The sequence below is a fragment of the Dermochelys coriacea genome, chromosome 9, assembly GCF_009764565.3.
Source record: "Dermochelys coriacea isolate rDerCor1 chromosome 9, rDerCor1.pri.v4, whole genome shotgun sequence".
Classification (NCBI taxonomy): Eukaryota; Metazoa; Chordata; order Testudines; family Dermochelyidae; genus Dermochelys; species Dermochelys coriacea.
In genome coordinates this window covers 26,728,354-26,740,583 of record NC_050076.1, presented here as the reverse complement: position 1 = coordinate 26,740,583, position 12,230 = coordinate 26,728,354, and the positions used below count along the sequence as shown (strand labels likewise).

At 41.6% G+C, this 12,230-nt stretch overlaps 1 protein-coding gene across 2 annotated transcripts; it reads left to right on the top strand.

The window, feature by feature from the left end:
* The first annotated feature begins 2,367 nt into the window (after positions 1–2,367).
* On the top strand, positions 2,368–11,659 carry P2RY1 (purinergic receptor P2Y1). Of its 2 annotated transcripts, XR_006274301.1 has the most exons (3): positions 2,368–2,834; positions 4,062–5,398; positions 8,733–11,659. XR_006274301.1 is itself a non-coding variant. In XM_038417490.2 (2 exons), the coding sequence occupies exon 2, from the start codon at positions 4,132–4,134 to the stop codon at positions 5,221–5,223; it is 1,092 nt and encodes a 363-aa protein (XP_038273418.1). In that variant the 5' UTR covers positions 2,368–2,834; positions 4,062–4,131; the 3' UTR covers positions 5,224–11,659. The 2 variants fall into 2 exon arrangements, 1 of the variants encoding a protein (XP_038273418.1); XM_038417490.2 differs by having other exon boundaries at positions 4,062–11,659.
* Positions 11,660–12,230: the final 571 nt, after the last annotated feature.

The window sequence follows — 12,230 nt, the reverse complement described above, 5'->3', positions numbered from 1 at the left end:
TCCTTTTCTTTTTTACTCATTACATTGTCAGCTTGTCAGTGATGCAGGCTCAGAGCATAGCTCAAGCCCTGTAAGCACTTACAGTATTTCAATTATGGGTAAGAATTTTGAAAACATTTTATTTTAATTGGTGGTTACAGGACACTGAGTTATTGCACAGTTAATGCCTTACACCTTTAGAAGTCAGAACGTAAAACACTGCTTCTGCTTAGGTAACGTGTGACAATGGATTTTAGTTCTCACAGTATATTTGCTGATATTACAAAACTGCAACTGTTTGGTATGATTCACAGTTTGCTCAAGACTGGAATACCAGGGAAATTGCTGTCAGGTATCATATCTGCTTTGGTCGAGGTGTGTAGGAAGGCTTGCACTGCACTTACCTAACTAAACTATAACTGACTCTAACCACTAAAATGCTGTGTAAATTTTCTGTGCTAGATAGATTAGTGATAAATGTTTTATAATAAATATCAATGTGACTAATGAAATGACTAATAGCAAAACAATAAATAGGCAATTTTAAAAGACTTTCAGCATGCTAATAGCATTGCATTTTTTTCTATAGCAACAATCCAAGTCTTTATTAAAATAAACTCTTCGGCCTTGTAATTTATACTCTTAGGAATGACATTACTGCTTTCATAAGTCAGCATGGTGGTCTTAAAATATGTATATATATTCTGTTTTGTGGGTAGGGTTCTCTTTTGGAGACACTGTGGTTATGAGAAGACACCAATGAACAATTTTGTAAGATGAGATTTTTATGGTACATTGATACATACTCTTCAGATGTTCCCTTATTTGGGATAAAATGAAGAAGAAAAAAGCTTTCGTCTGTAGCTACTGCAATGTTGCAAAAGAGAAACAACACCAACAAAAACCTACCAAAATGCATAGAAAGCATAAGGTCCTATCATTGAGAAACAAAAAATTGCTTAAAACTATATTTTTGTGTAATTTACCCCAAGAAGTAACCAGTTTAAAATTCCTCTCTGTATTCATTTGTGTATTCCTGGAGACATAGAGTATTTGGATGGTTTCCCTAGTAAGCTCACCCAATAAATTAGTTATGTAATTTAGAGAGACTTTCAAGTTTGAAAATGTTATACATAAATAATGCAAGAAATACTAATAGTGCTAAACTATGGCTGTATTTCAAGTTAGCAGGGATGTGACTGTAGGATGTACCACATATCACACAGTTTACTAACACAGGAGCAAGAGACCAGATGGCTGAAACCAGTGAATTCTGTTTTAAGGAAACAAAATAACAACATTCTGACCTAGAAAATGCAATGCAGGTTACTTTGGAAAAGTAAATTAAGTGCTCAGTGCACAAAGCTAAACTAGAGAGCAACTGTACCATTTATTTCCAGGACTGCTGATACTGTGTTTTGCTTAAAGTCAGTACCTGTTAATTATTTTTTCCAGGCATTTCCATTGTAGACTAATACTTCAGTGAAACTTTTGAAGGCAAAAATTACAAATCTTTTAAAATGAATAAAGAAGATACTTGTAGAAGTCTCCAGGTCTTGGAAGAATCGCAGATCTGGTAAGAATGAATCCGAACCTTTCCCCGACTGTCCAATGAATTTTTAAATTTAATGCAGTGACTCGCAAGCTAAAATATAAAGGACAGAACAAAAACCCCATTTGTTTAACAGGGAGCCGCTGTCTGCATATGTCCTCTCTACATCTGCCTCCTGAAAGAGGGTGTTTTGTTCCCACCTGTCTGAGTAGTCCTGTGCCTATGTGTATGTAAATGAGCGTTAGTGTGGGTGAATGGGTGTCAATGATCTAGCTGTCCGTGTCCGTGAGGGTGTTTTTTGCATATCAGTGTGTGAGTCTGTCTGTGGTTTCAGAGTAGCAGCCGTGTTTGGTCTGTATCCGCAAAAAGAAAAGGAGGACTTGGGGCACCATAGAGACGATCAAATTTGTTTGAGCATAAGCTCCAGCTCGCGAAAGCTTATGCTCAAATAAATGTGTTCGTCTCTAAGGTGCCCCAAGTCCTCCTTTTCCTATGGTTGTTTTAAGTTATGCCTAAAAAGAAAAGGAGGACTTGGGGCACCTTAGAGACGAACACATTTATTAGAGCATAAGCTTTCGTGCCTGTATGTAATCGCGTTCACTAGATCTGAGATAAAATGACACATGGTCATGCCAAAAATGCGGTTTACTATTAACGTAGATGTTAGGAAAGATGGGCTGTGCGCGTGGGGGTGTGTGTGTGTGTGTGTGTGTGTGTGTGTGTGTGTCTGCGTGTCACTCTCTCTCTGTAAATGTGGTTGTGTTTACATGTTGGTGTGACTGGTCGGGGTTTCCGTCCGTGTGCAGCTCTGTATCTGTCGGGCTGGCTGTTGTCTGTGGCAGAACAACTCCCTGGGTGTCAGGAACTTCGCGGTGTTGTGTGTTCCCTTCCCACGGCTAAAAGCTACAGCCGGCAGGTCAAGGAAACGAACCACAACGCCTGGATCCTTCCCTGCTATCTCCCCCCGCCACCCCACCCGGGTGTCGGAAGGGAGCGTCCGTGGGGCTGAGCCGCTTCTCCCGGAGCCGCTGCGGCGCGCCGCGCTCCTGTTCCCGGGCCTGGAGCGGAGCCGGCGATTGGGCTGGGGCTGCTGAGGGGGTGGCGGCCACTCCCGGCTCGGCCGCCGCCGCCTCGGGAAGCTGAACTCTGCTCCGCCGCCCGCGCCGAGTGCCGCGCGGGGCTGCGGCGGGGAGCGAGAGGCGCATGCCGCCCTCCGGGCGCCCCTCCTCCTGCCTTCCGGAGGGGCCGAGCAGGCGGCGGGGGCCGGATCTCCGAGGAGCGGACCCGCTGAGCGGCCGGGAAGGTAGGATCGCCCGGGGCGGGGAGCGACCCGTGCGCTCGGGGCAAGCTGGCCCCGGCGCGCCCACGAGTTTGGCGCGGTTGCCCCCCGCCCGCCACGGCTTGCCCGGGGCGCGGAGACGGGAGCCTGCCCCGAGCGCCCCGCAGCGGGGGCCGGGACTCTTCGCCCTCCCCGCCGAGGGAGAAGGAGCCCGGGGGCCGGCCAGTGCGGGGCAGGGGATCGCTTCCAGCGGCCCCGAGCGGGGGCCGGAGGGTAGCCCGAAGCCGGAGGTGTTTGGAAGGCGGAAGAGCAGAAGTTCTGCGAGGTTGCCCGCGGGAGGGGAGACCCTCTGGAGCGGCTCCAGGCTCACCTCCAAGGCGGCAATATGAATCGCCGCTTTGGGCAGGAAGCGGGTGTCGGGGAACCTGGAGCAGCCTCCCTTTTCTGCCGCGGCCCCCTTCAGCCTCCCCTAGTCTGCCCATCTTCTCTTATCCCCATTAGCCTCCTTCAGCTTGTCCCCTTTTGACCCATTCTCTCCCTCTTCTTTTGAGCCCCCGGCTGCCTTCTGAGACACCCTTACAGCCCTTGCCAAGTCAGCCCCTCTTCTGCTAGTTCCTAATCCCTCCCTCCCTTCTTTCTTTCTTTCTTTCTTTCTTTCTAGCCCCATTTCCCTCTTTCAGTTCCTGCCCCTTTCTACTCCCAATGCAGTCTGTACCTCCATTCCATCAACCGCTGGCAGCCCCCCATCCCTACCCCTTGAACATTGGTGCTGCTGCCACGTCTTCCTTACCCTCATTGTTTCCTCTTTGCTTAGGCCAGATTCATGTCAGCTGGGGTCTAGCAAGGGGAGTAAGGAGGGAGGGAGTAGAGAGTTGCCCTGGCTCCCCGAAGACCCCCATTCAACTGTGGCAGGGAAGAGGAGAAGGATCTGTAGCGGGACCCTATTGACTCCCAGCAGCCCACCTGGATGTGTTAAATTCCAGCAGGAATGCTGGCAGTCTTCATTGGGGGGTGAGGAAGGGTGCCTGTGTCATGTCCAAGTGTGACACTTGGCTCGTTTAAATATTTAATAGGAAAAGTTCATGCCCTGTGCTCAACTAAACTGCAGAGAGAAAAATAATTGAATGATTGGTGCATAAAATTGAACAAGTGTACATGGATTCTTCATCTGACAATGTTTGAATAAAAGCAAAAACTAAATAAATAAAATGCTAGGTTCCAATTGGGTCTGTCTTTGCCTTTTCGTTTTAGATGCTTGCTTGTCCCCCCAGAGACAGTTGCTGCTTTCCCCCCAGACCCGTCTGACTTTAGTGGAGAGATCATGACCGAAGTCCTCTTTTCAGCTGTTTTGAATGGGACTGAAACCAACGTTCTGTCAAACACTGGCTGGACTCTGGGAAATGCCACTACCAAATGTTCCCTAACCAAAACTGGCTTCCAGTTCTATTATCTGCCCACTGTCTACATTCTAGTCTTTATCTCTGGATTTCTGGGCAATAGTGTGGCGATCTGGATGTTTGTCTTCCACATGAGGCCTTGGAGTGGCATCTCAGTTTACATGTTCAATCTGGCATTAGCTGATTTCTTGTATGTCTTGACACTCCCTGCCCTCATCTTTTATTACTTCAATAAAACTGACTGGATCTTCGGGGATATCATGTGCAAACTGCAAAGGTTCATCTTCCATGTGAACCTGTATGGCAGCATTTTGTTTCTGACTTGCATAAGTGTGCACAGATACTCAGGGGTGGTGTATCCTTTGAAATCACTTGGGAGACTGAAGAAAAAGAATGCCGTTTACATCAGTACCCTTGTTTGGGTCATTGTTGTAGCTGGGATTTCTCCTATATTGTTCTACTCTGGAACTGGGCTAAGGAAAAATAAAACCATTACATGTTATGATACTACAACTGATGATTATCTTAGAAGTTACTTCATTTACAGCATGTGCACCACTGTGTTTATATTCTGCATCCCATTCATATTGATTCTTGGTTGTTACGGACTAATAGTGAAAGCTTTGATTTACAAGGATTTGGACAATTCTCCTCTGAGGAGAAAATCAATTTACCTGGTTATTATTGTGTTGATGGTCTTTGCTGCGTCTTACCTTCCCTTTCATGTGATGAAGACATTGAATCTCAGAGCCAGGCTGGATTTTCAGACTCCACAAATGTGTGCCTTCAATGACAAAGTATATGCCACTTACCAAGTGACAAGGGGGTTAGCTAGTCTCAACAGCTGTGTAGATCCTATTCTGTATTTTTTGGCAGGTGATACCTTTAGAAGTAGACTATCAAGGGCAACCAGAAAAGTATCTAGAAGAAGTGAGCTCAATGCGCAATCAAAAAGCGAGGAAGTGACTCTCAATATTTTAGCAGACTATAAAGTGAATGGAGACACAAGTTTGTGAATGCAAAAGATTTGCAAGCAGGTGCAAAAAACAAAACAAAACTGTCCATTTTTAAGACAGGAGGATGCTTTATTGCCATGACTGTTTGGGGAAAATCTACTGAACCGGCCGGCAGGGTTGCTCTTTTTGAGGCAATAGTGTCTCATTTTGTGAGTCTAAGGAGAACTTAAGCAAAGTAAGTGTTTAAAAAAAAAATCTTAATGGGGGGGAAAAACGCATCAGATTTCTGTTTTTACCTTTTTTTTAAAAAAATGCTCACAATAGTATATCTTTCTGGCTGGTGTCAGATAAAATAAGACAAAGCAAATCCCATAGCTTCAAATGTGCTGCTTGTGGCACCTTAGAGACTAACAAATTTTATTTGAGCATAAGCTTTCGTGAGCTACAGCTCACTTCATCGGATGCTGTTATAGATTCTTTTCTCTCCATTAATAATGATATAGTTTTTTTTAAAAAAAAAAATCTCCAAGAAAAACTTTTCTTCTGGGCCTCTGTCCATACTTCCATCCATAGCCTCTTCTTTTACACTCACACTGTAAAAAAATTTATTTACATTCAGATCATGATGCAGCGATCTTGAACATTATCTTGTGATTTCTGCATCTTCTACTTTTGGAGGAAATGATAACATTTTGGTAGCTCAGTGGTGCCCTTTCCGGTTCTATCTTTGCAGAAGGCTTGATTCCTATAAGGATCGGTTCCATGCCCATGTGTGTCATGACTCTCACAAATTATTGTGATTTTACATGGAAAACTAAGGGTGAAATCTTGGCCATGTTGAAGTCAGCGCTATTGATTTTAGCGGGGCCAGAATTTCACCCCAGTGTTTGCACATAGACTGATGGCAATTCTATTCAATAGACTATTTTGCTTTTTGTGCAGGCAGCTAGCTAGCTATGCATGCACAATTGCAGTACATTTTGAGTGTAGATATCACCTATAAATCTGAGTTTAAAAAAATTGGCACTGCATATCTAAATATCCAATATTTCAGTCCTTGTTGAAGTAAAAACCTCATTGTCTTCAGTGGAAAGAACCAGATAAAGGACTGCAGGAATGGGCTCTGCTTGGGCAAATGGCAGGACCAAATTTACAGATTTGGAAAAGACTTGCTCTCGAGAGTTACAAATTTTGAGCAACACTTCACTGCAGTTCTGACACTCAGCATCTGATGCTGGAAGTTTGTGTGAATTCTCTTATGGGTAACAAACTCTATTATTGAAAACACTTTAATTTTTATCCACATAAAAACCAGAGATATTTTAATTATCTTAACCTTCATTTGGTACAAGCATTTTTCACTTGCTTATCTTGTATGATAACGCAAGCTGTTTCCCAGGCAAATTCTTATCAAAAGGGGTTAAAGAACAATATTTGTTGGAATCAGAAAAAAAAAAAAAACTTCAACTTTTTTTTTTACTGTGAATAAAGAATTACTGTATCAACAAAATGTTGCAATACACTGCCAATAATGTCATGCTGGGGAACGGGTACCTTCATAATTTGTCTCACCCAAATGTGTAAAAGGGTCACCTAAAATTGCACAGAATAATATATTGTGTAATGCAGCAGTCAGTGAGGATTTGAGCACAGGCAGAATCTGTGGGGAACAAAACCTTATTTCACATAGATATTGTTTGAAATGTGTCTGAAAGTATTATTGAATCTCGTGCACAAAATGGCGTGATATGTAATGAGTAAATGGTTTTAACAAATCCTCAGCCCCCACAAACTTTATGCTAGGAATAAAAATAGAAATAGTTTATCTTGCATATTCATTTCCAAGGACTGACTACATGCAGAAAATGAATAGCTCTAGATATGTCTTGACAACATTGTTAAGCAGCTTACGTTCAGAAACATAAAACTACTTAACCTGAAAAAACTGTTTGTTTAACTTATTTATTGGAAGACTAAGTACACATGTGAAGTGTTATCTAATAACATTTTAAATAATTCTGTTTTTCATATTTTCAGAATTGAGCATTAACAGAAAAAAATAGAATGGCATGTTTGAACTGTTGTAATTGTACTCAATTGAACATCTTTTATAATAAACTCTCAGATCCAGCCCTGCAAGACATTGGATTACTGTTGATGTGCAGTCTACACATAAATTAAGCTACTGTTTAGCAAGCATAACATTTTACAGTAATGCTAAAAATCTCATTGAATCCTATAAATCCAAGAAAATGTAGAGCTAATGCAAGAATTCAAGGCTAATGCTCCTAACTCTTTGTGACAAAACATTGGGATGATTTGGTTGGGGATTGGTCCTGCTTTGAGCAGGGGGTTGGACTTGATGACCTCCTGAGGTCCCTTCCAACCTTGATATTCTATGATTGTTGAATGTACAGACTTTGGCTCTCATTTACACTAAGGCTAAGTCTACCCTAGAGACCTTATGGTGGCACATCGGTACCACTGTAGCTGAGCTGCTGTAAAGTCTCCCATGTAGCCGTTCTATGCCGGTGGGAGAGAGCTCTCCTGCCGACATAGCTCTGTCCACACAGACACTTTTCTCTGTGAAACTTGTGCCATTTTCACACCTCTGACCGACAAAAATTGTGCTGACAAAAGTGCTAGTGGAGACAAAGTCTAAGGCTCCTTTATGCTGCTAGAGAATGAGTATCGGCCCCACAGTACGTGGTGTGTAATTATGCACTTATGAGGCTGCACTTAACTGAGACATGCACTGGTGGGCTTGGCAGATAAATTAAGGATAGTGTCAGAATGGATTTGCAGACTGCACTGAATTGGTTTTTATGGGTTTAAAATCATGTTACTTTTACAGTTTTTTATGGTCTTTTTTTCTTTTTCCTTTCAATTAGGGAATAAAATGTTGCACTAATTAGGAACTTTTTGAAGCATGAAACACAGGTACTCAATAGTCAATCCTCAGATTCAGATAAGTCTGTATTTAGATACTTTAAAAAAAAAAAAGTATCGACCCACTTTGTTTTATTTTTTTAAATGTGTATCAAAGCTATGCTAAATCATATCAGCTACTCATTAATGTATGTTAGACCTTAAAAATCAAGAGCAGTAACACAATTTTCGGGATACAATTTTAACACATAGGTACAGGTCATAATGAGGGGCAGGGAGGATCTGCACATCTCCATGGAAAACTCAAGAAGGCAATATTCACCCTCCTTAAGTGGCAGAATGCTGCCACTCTGCTCCTTTGTGGGGTATACGATTCTCCCTATAGCACACTGATTCCCAAACATGGACTGCTATTGTGCCTTCCACACAACAGTGAAAAGTTAATTTTGACTCCTTTTGCCTGCATATACTCACTTAAGAGACTGGCCCAATACCTCACTATGGTCCATTGTAGTAATATTGTATGTAATCAGGATTAATTTTTAAAGGTGACTTGCAGAGGCAAGGCGCCTCATTCCAGTAACTTTACCTCATTATGTCCTGGAAGTTTCCATGGTGCAGGTAGGAGGGGCACTAAGTACATTTTTATCTTAAAACTTATTCAATTTTCCTTCTTTTAGGTCCTGTGACATTCAGAACTACCAACAACCAGTACCATCATCCTATTCTGATGTGAGTCCCTGACATGCACCATTCTGAGATGACAACTACCACTGAGTGCAGCTGGAACATGGAGCTGGTCCACAGAATCTCACGTTAAGTCCCCACTTTTTTTTTTTAACATTACTGTATTTGGCACGTGTTCTGTACCTGTAGATAGAGCTACTGCAGAATCATCGCAAAGGATAACAAGAGTGACTCTCAGTGCTCCAGCATGACTACTTTGTACCTGCAACATCACAGCATGGTGTGTGTTGGGCAATCACATCCGAGGAGGATCTGGCCAACTGTGGGAGGGCTGGATGTCGTGGGACCAGAAATAAATTTGTTTTCTTGCTTATTGTGGCATGGGCTCCTGGGGTAATTTGCCAAATATATTGGTAAATACTATTGCCATTTGGTACTTAATCTTATTAAAATGAATTTAATACTAGTGAAAGGTAACCAGACTGACAGGTCTTTAGACCAAAGGACCCCTTCCATCTATTCACAGCATAGGCATCAGCAGAGAAAATCCCCTAAACTACCTCTCACCACATCTCTCATGCTGACCTAGCGGAACCACCTCTAGGTATGTGAGGAGAATACAGTTTTCATTTCCATTCAGACCTTTGCTGACACTGCTGAGAATGCCATTTAGTGACAATGGTGATAGTGGGCTATGTAGTCCTGTTCACTAGGACCTGGACTCAGGAAGTCACCTCCTTACACAAAGTCCGCCTAACGGTACTGACTTCACTCTTTAGTGTGCTGGGCCGGACTTGAACCTTGAGCCAGCTATTTTCTCTTGGCATCTTTGCTGGTAGTCTTCTAAATGTACATTATTTATTTAGAGATCCATAAAAGCTCTTGATAAACACTTTTTTATTAAAAAAAAAAAAAAAACTTTAAAGAAATGAGTATTTGACCTAAACAGAGCTACAATGATCTATACAGAAACAAATGACTGTTCATGGTATATTTGCATTTTATAGCTCCATAGGGTCAAATTTGCCTCATTTATGCCCATGTGCTCCCAGGAGGGATAATGTCTAATACAAAATGAAGCAACTGTAATCTAGTTACTGTATGTGGGCTGTGGGCACTTTCAAAACTTCAGTAGCTTGATATCATGGCTATTTAAATTTGTTGTTTTTAAACTAGCAGTTTTGAGTCCAGTTTATGCATTAGCAGCATAATGAAAATTAAATTTTCAAGACACCAAGTGCCAAATTCTGTCACTGGATGCACATGAGTAACTCCCGTTGAATTTAGGGACAGCATCCCTTGTGCATTTGAGGACAGAATTTGGGATTGGGTATTATTTTATAGAACTATATAATAAGCATTAAGGGTCGCATTATACCATCCCAACATTAAAATCCACAGTAGGGATCTTCCTATAGCCAAGATGCCACTGAATCCTTCCTTCATGAGGAAAAATGGGGGAACAGTAGAGGCAAGGGACCCAGGACCTGTACACCACAGCTCTGCCAAGGGCCAGGACTCCTCCCTTATGGCAGCATGGCTTCTTAAGGAGATGTGGGGTTGCTACTGGTCATTCCAGATGAGCTTGTGCTATTTTCCCCTCTGTGGAGAAGATACAGTGCAGACCACATGGTAGAGAATTAACTCCTGCTCCTTTTGCCCACTGCATCTCTACTGGATTCTGAGAGGTGCATGCTATGTAAAATGGCTGTTCCTTTTATTCACCCACTGCCTACCCCTAAAAGTGAGCAGAGTTCCTCTGGGTCCCAGGCACAGAAGAAGGGGAAAATGTGCTATCCTGGCTTGGCTTACTCCCACTGGTTCTGGGGCTTTTTTGCCCCATATTGCTTTAGTCTTTTATTTGGTCTCCTGTGTTCCTCACAGCCAAAGGAAGCAGTCCTAACATTTTGCCCATTTTCCAGAAATGTAAATTAATGCATATTATTCCTAGTCCAAGCATTATAGTGTCCACTTTCTGCCTCGAGTAAAGTTTTGCTGGATAGTCTATATGCTTCCCCCTGGGGTAAATTCTACCTGCAGTTCTCTCTAGACATTTATTTCATGCTCATGAGTATGGCTTCTGAGTACCTATGTGGGCACAATTCCCAGAAATGTATCTGGAAGTTCTAGCACTCATAATGCCTAGCATTCATATAATAGCTTACATGTTCAGTGTGGCGTTATACAAACGTTGTCTCCTCTAATGTAGGTAGGTATCATTATTCCTATTTTATACACAAGCAAACTGGCACAGAGGGGTGAAGCAAATTGCCTATACAGTTAATCAGCAACAGAGCGAGGATTAGAATTTGGACGATTCTGACTCCCAACGCAGTGTTCATTCAGCTGATCATGCTATTTCTTGTATGTGTAACTAATAGGAATCTTGCATGCATATTCAAGGGCAGAATTTGACCCTCACATGGAAGTTGTCTGAGAACCACTAAAAAATCCTTAACTACAGTATAATAGCTTGACCTGCAGTTTTATCACTCTTACATTTGCTGTTCTATTTTTAACTCCAGAGGTTTTTGTCACTAGTGAGAATTTGACCACTTAATCTGTATCTGTTACAAAATGTTATGTCTGAGGTGTAAATTGTATTTGGCATCATCATTTCAAACTAATATGAAGGAATAAAATGTGATTTACATGCTTAATGCTTTGTGAATTTGGACTACAGTGTCTTTCAAGTGTATATGTGAAAATGTTTATTTTTCTATAATTCTGTGAGATTAATATTGTTTAGTGTATCCAAAATTTGTGATTAGTAGTGCCATTAATTTGACTTGCCTATGGAGACAGTGTTAATCAATATTTAAGCTTCTCAGGTTCTGTAGTTGATTTAAATCAATAGTAACTTAAAAAAAACCTAATTGTGCATAACTCATGAATAAAATGATTGTCTGTTTTCTATAAAGCACTGTGTCATTTGCATGCAGTTTTTGTGTAAGGCATGGTGATAGAAACTGTAACTATTTTTAGTGACAACAGAACTGCAATGCAACCACCAGAGTTACTGGCATTGTACCTATCCATGTCAGACTGAATAAAACCCAGTAAAATTATGAAACACTGTTTTGCTGCCTTCTATATAACAATAAATTAAAAATTCACAGGATATTCCTAAAACAGAGGTACACACTTGGAGTAAGGGAGGGATCATTATCATTTGCAAAAGTATATAAATTCAGAACGTTCTTGAAAGGGTGCTGTCTGGTCCACTGAAATTTAAGACAAGTGAATAAATTATTATGCATGATTGTCAGTTAAAATATTTTATTCAATAGAGCATTTAATGGTCTAACCTACTTTCTAATAAAGAAAACACTTCAGTGGGTGAGATTCTGCTGAGAATACACCAGTATAATTGAGCTCAGAATCTGGCTCAATATACCTTGAATATCTACCAGTCTTACACACTGTATACTCAATACAAAACCTCTTCATAACCTTATATTTTCACTTACCACAACTGTTTTCATAACTCT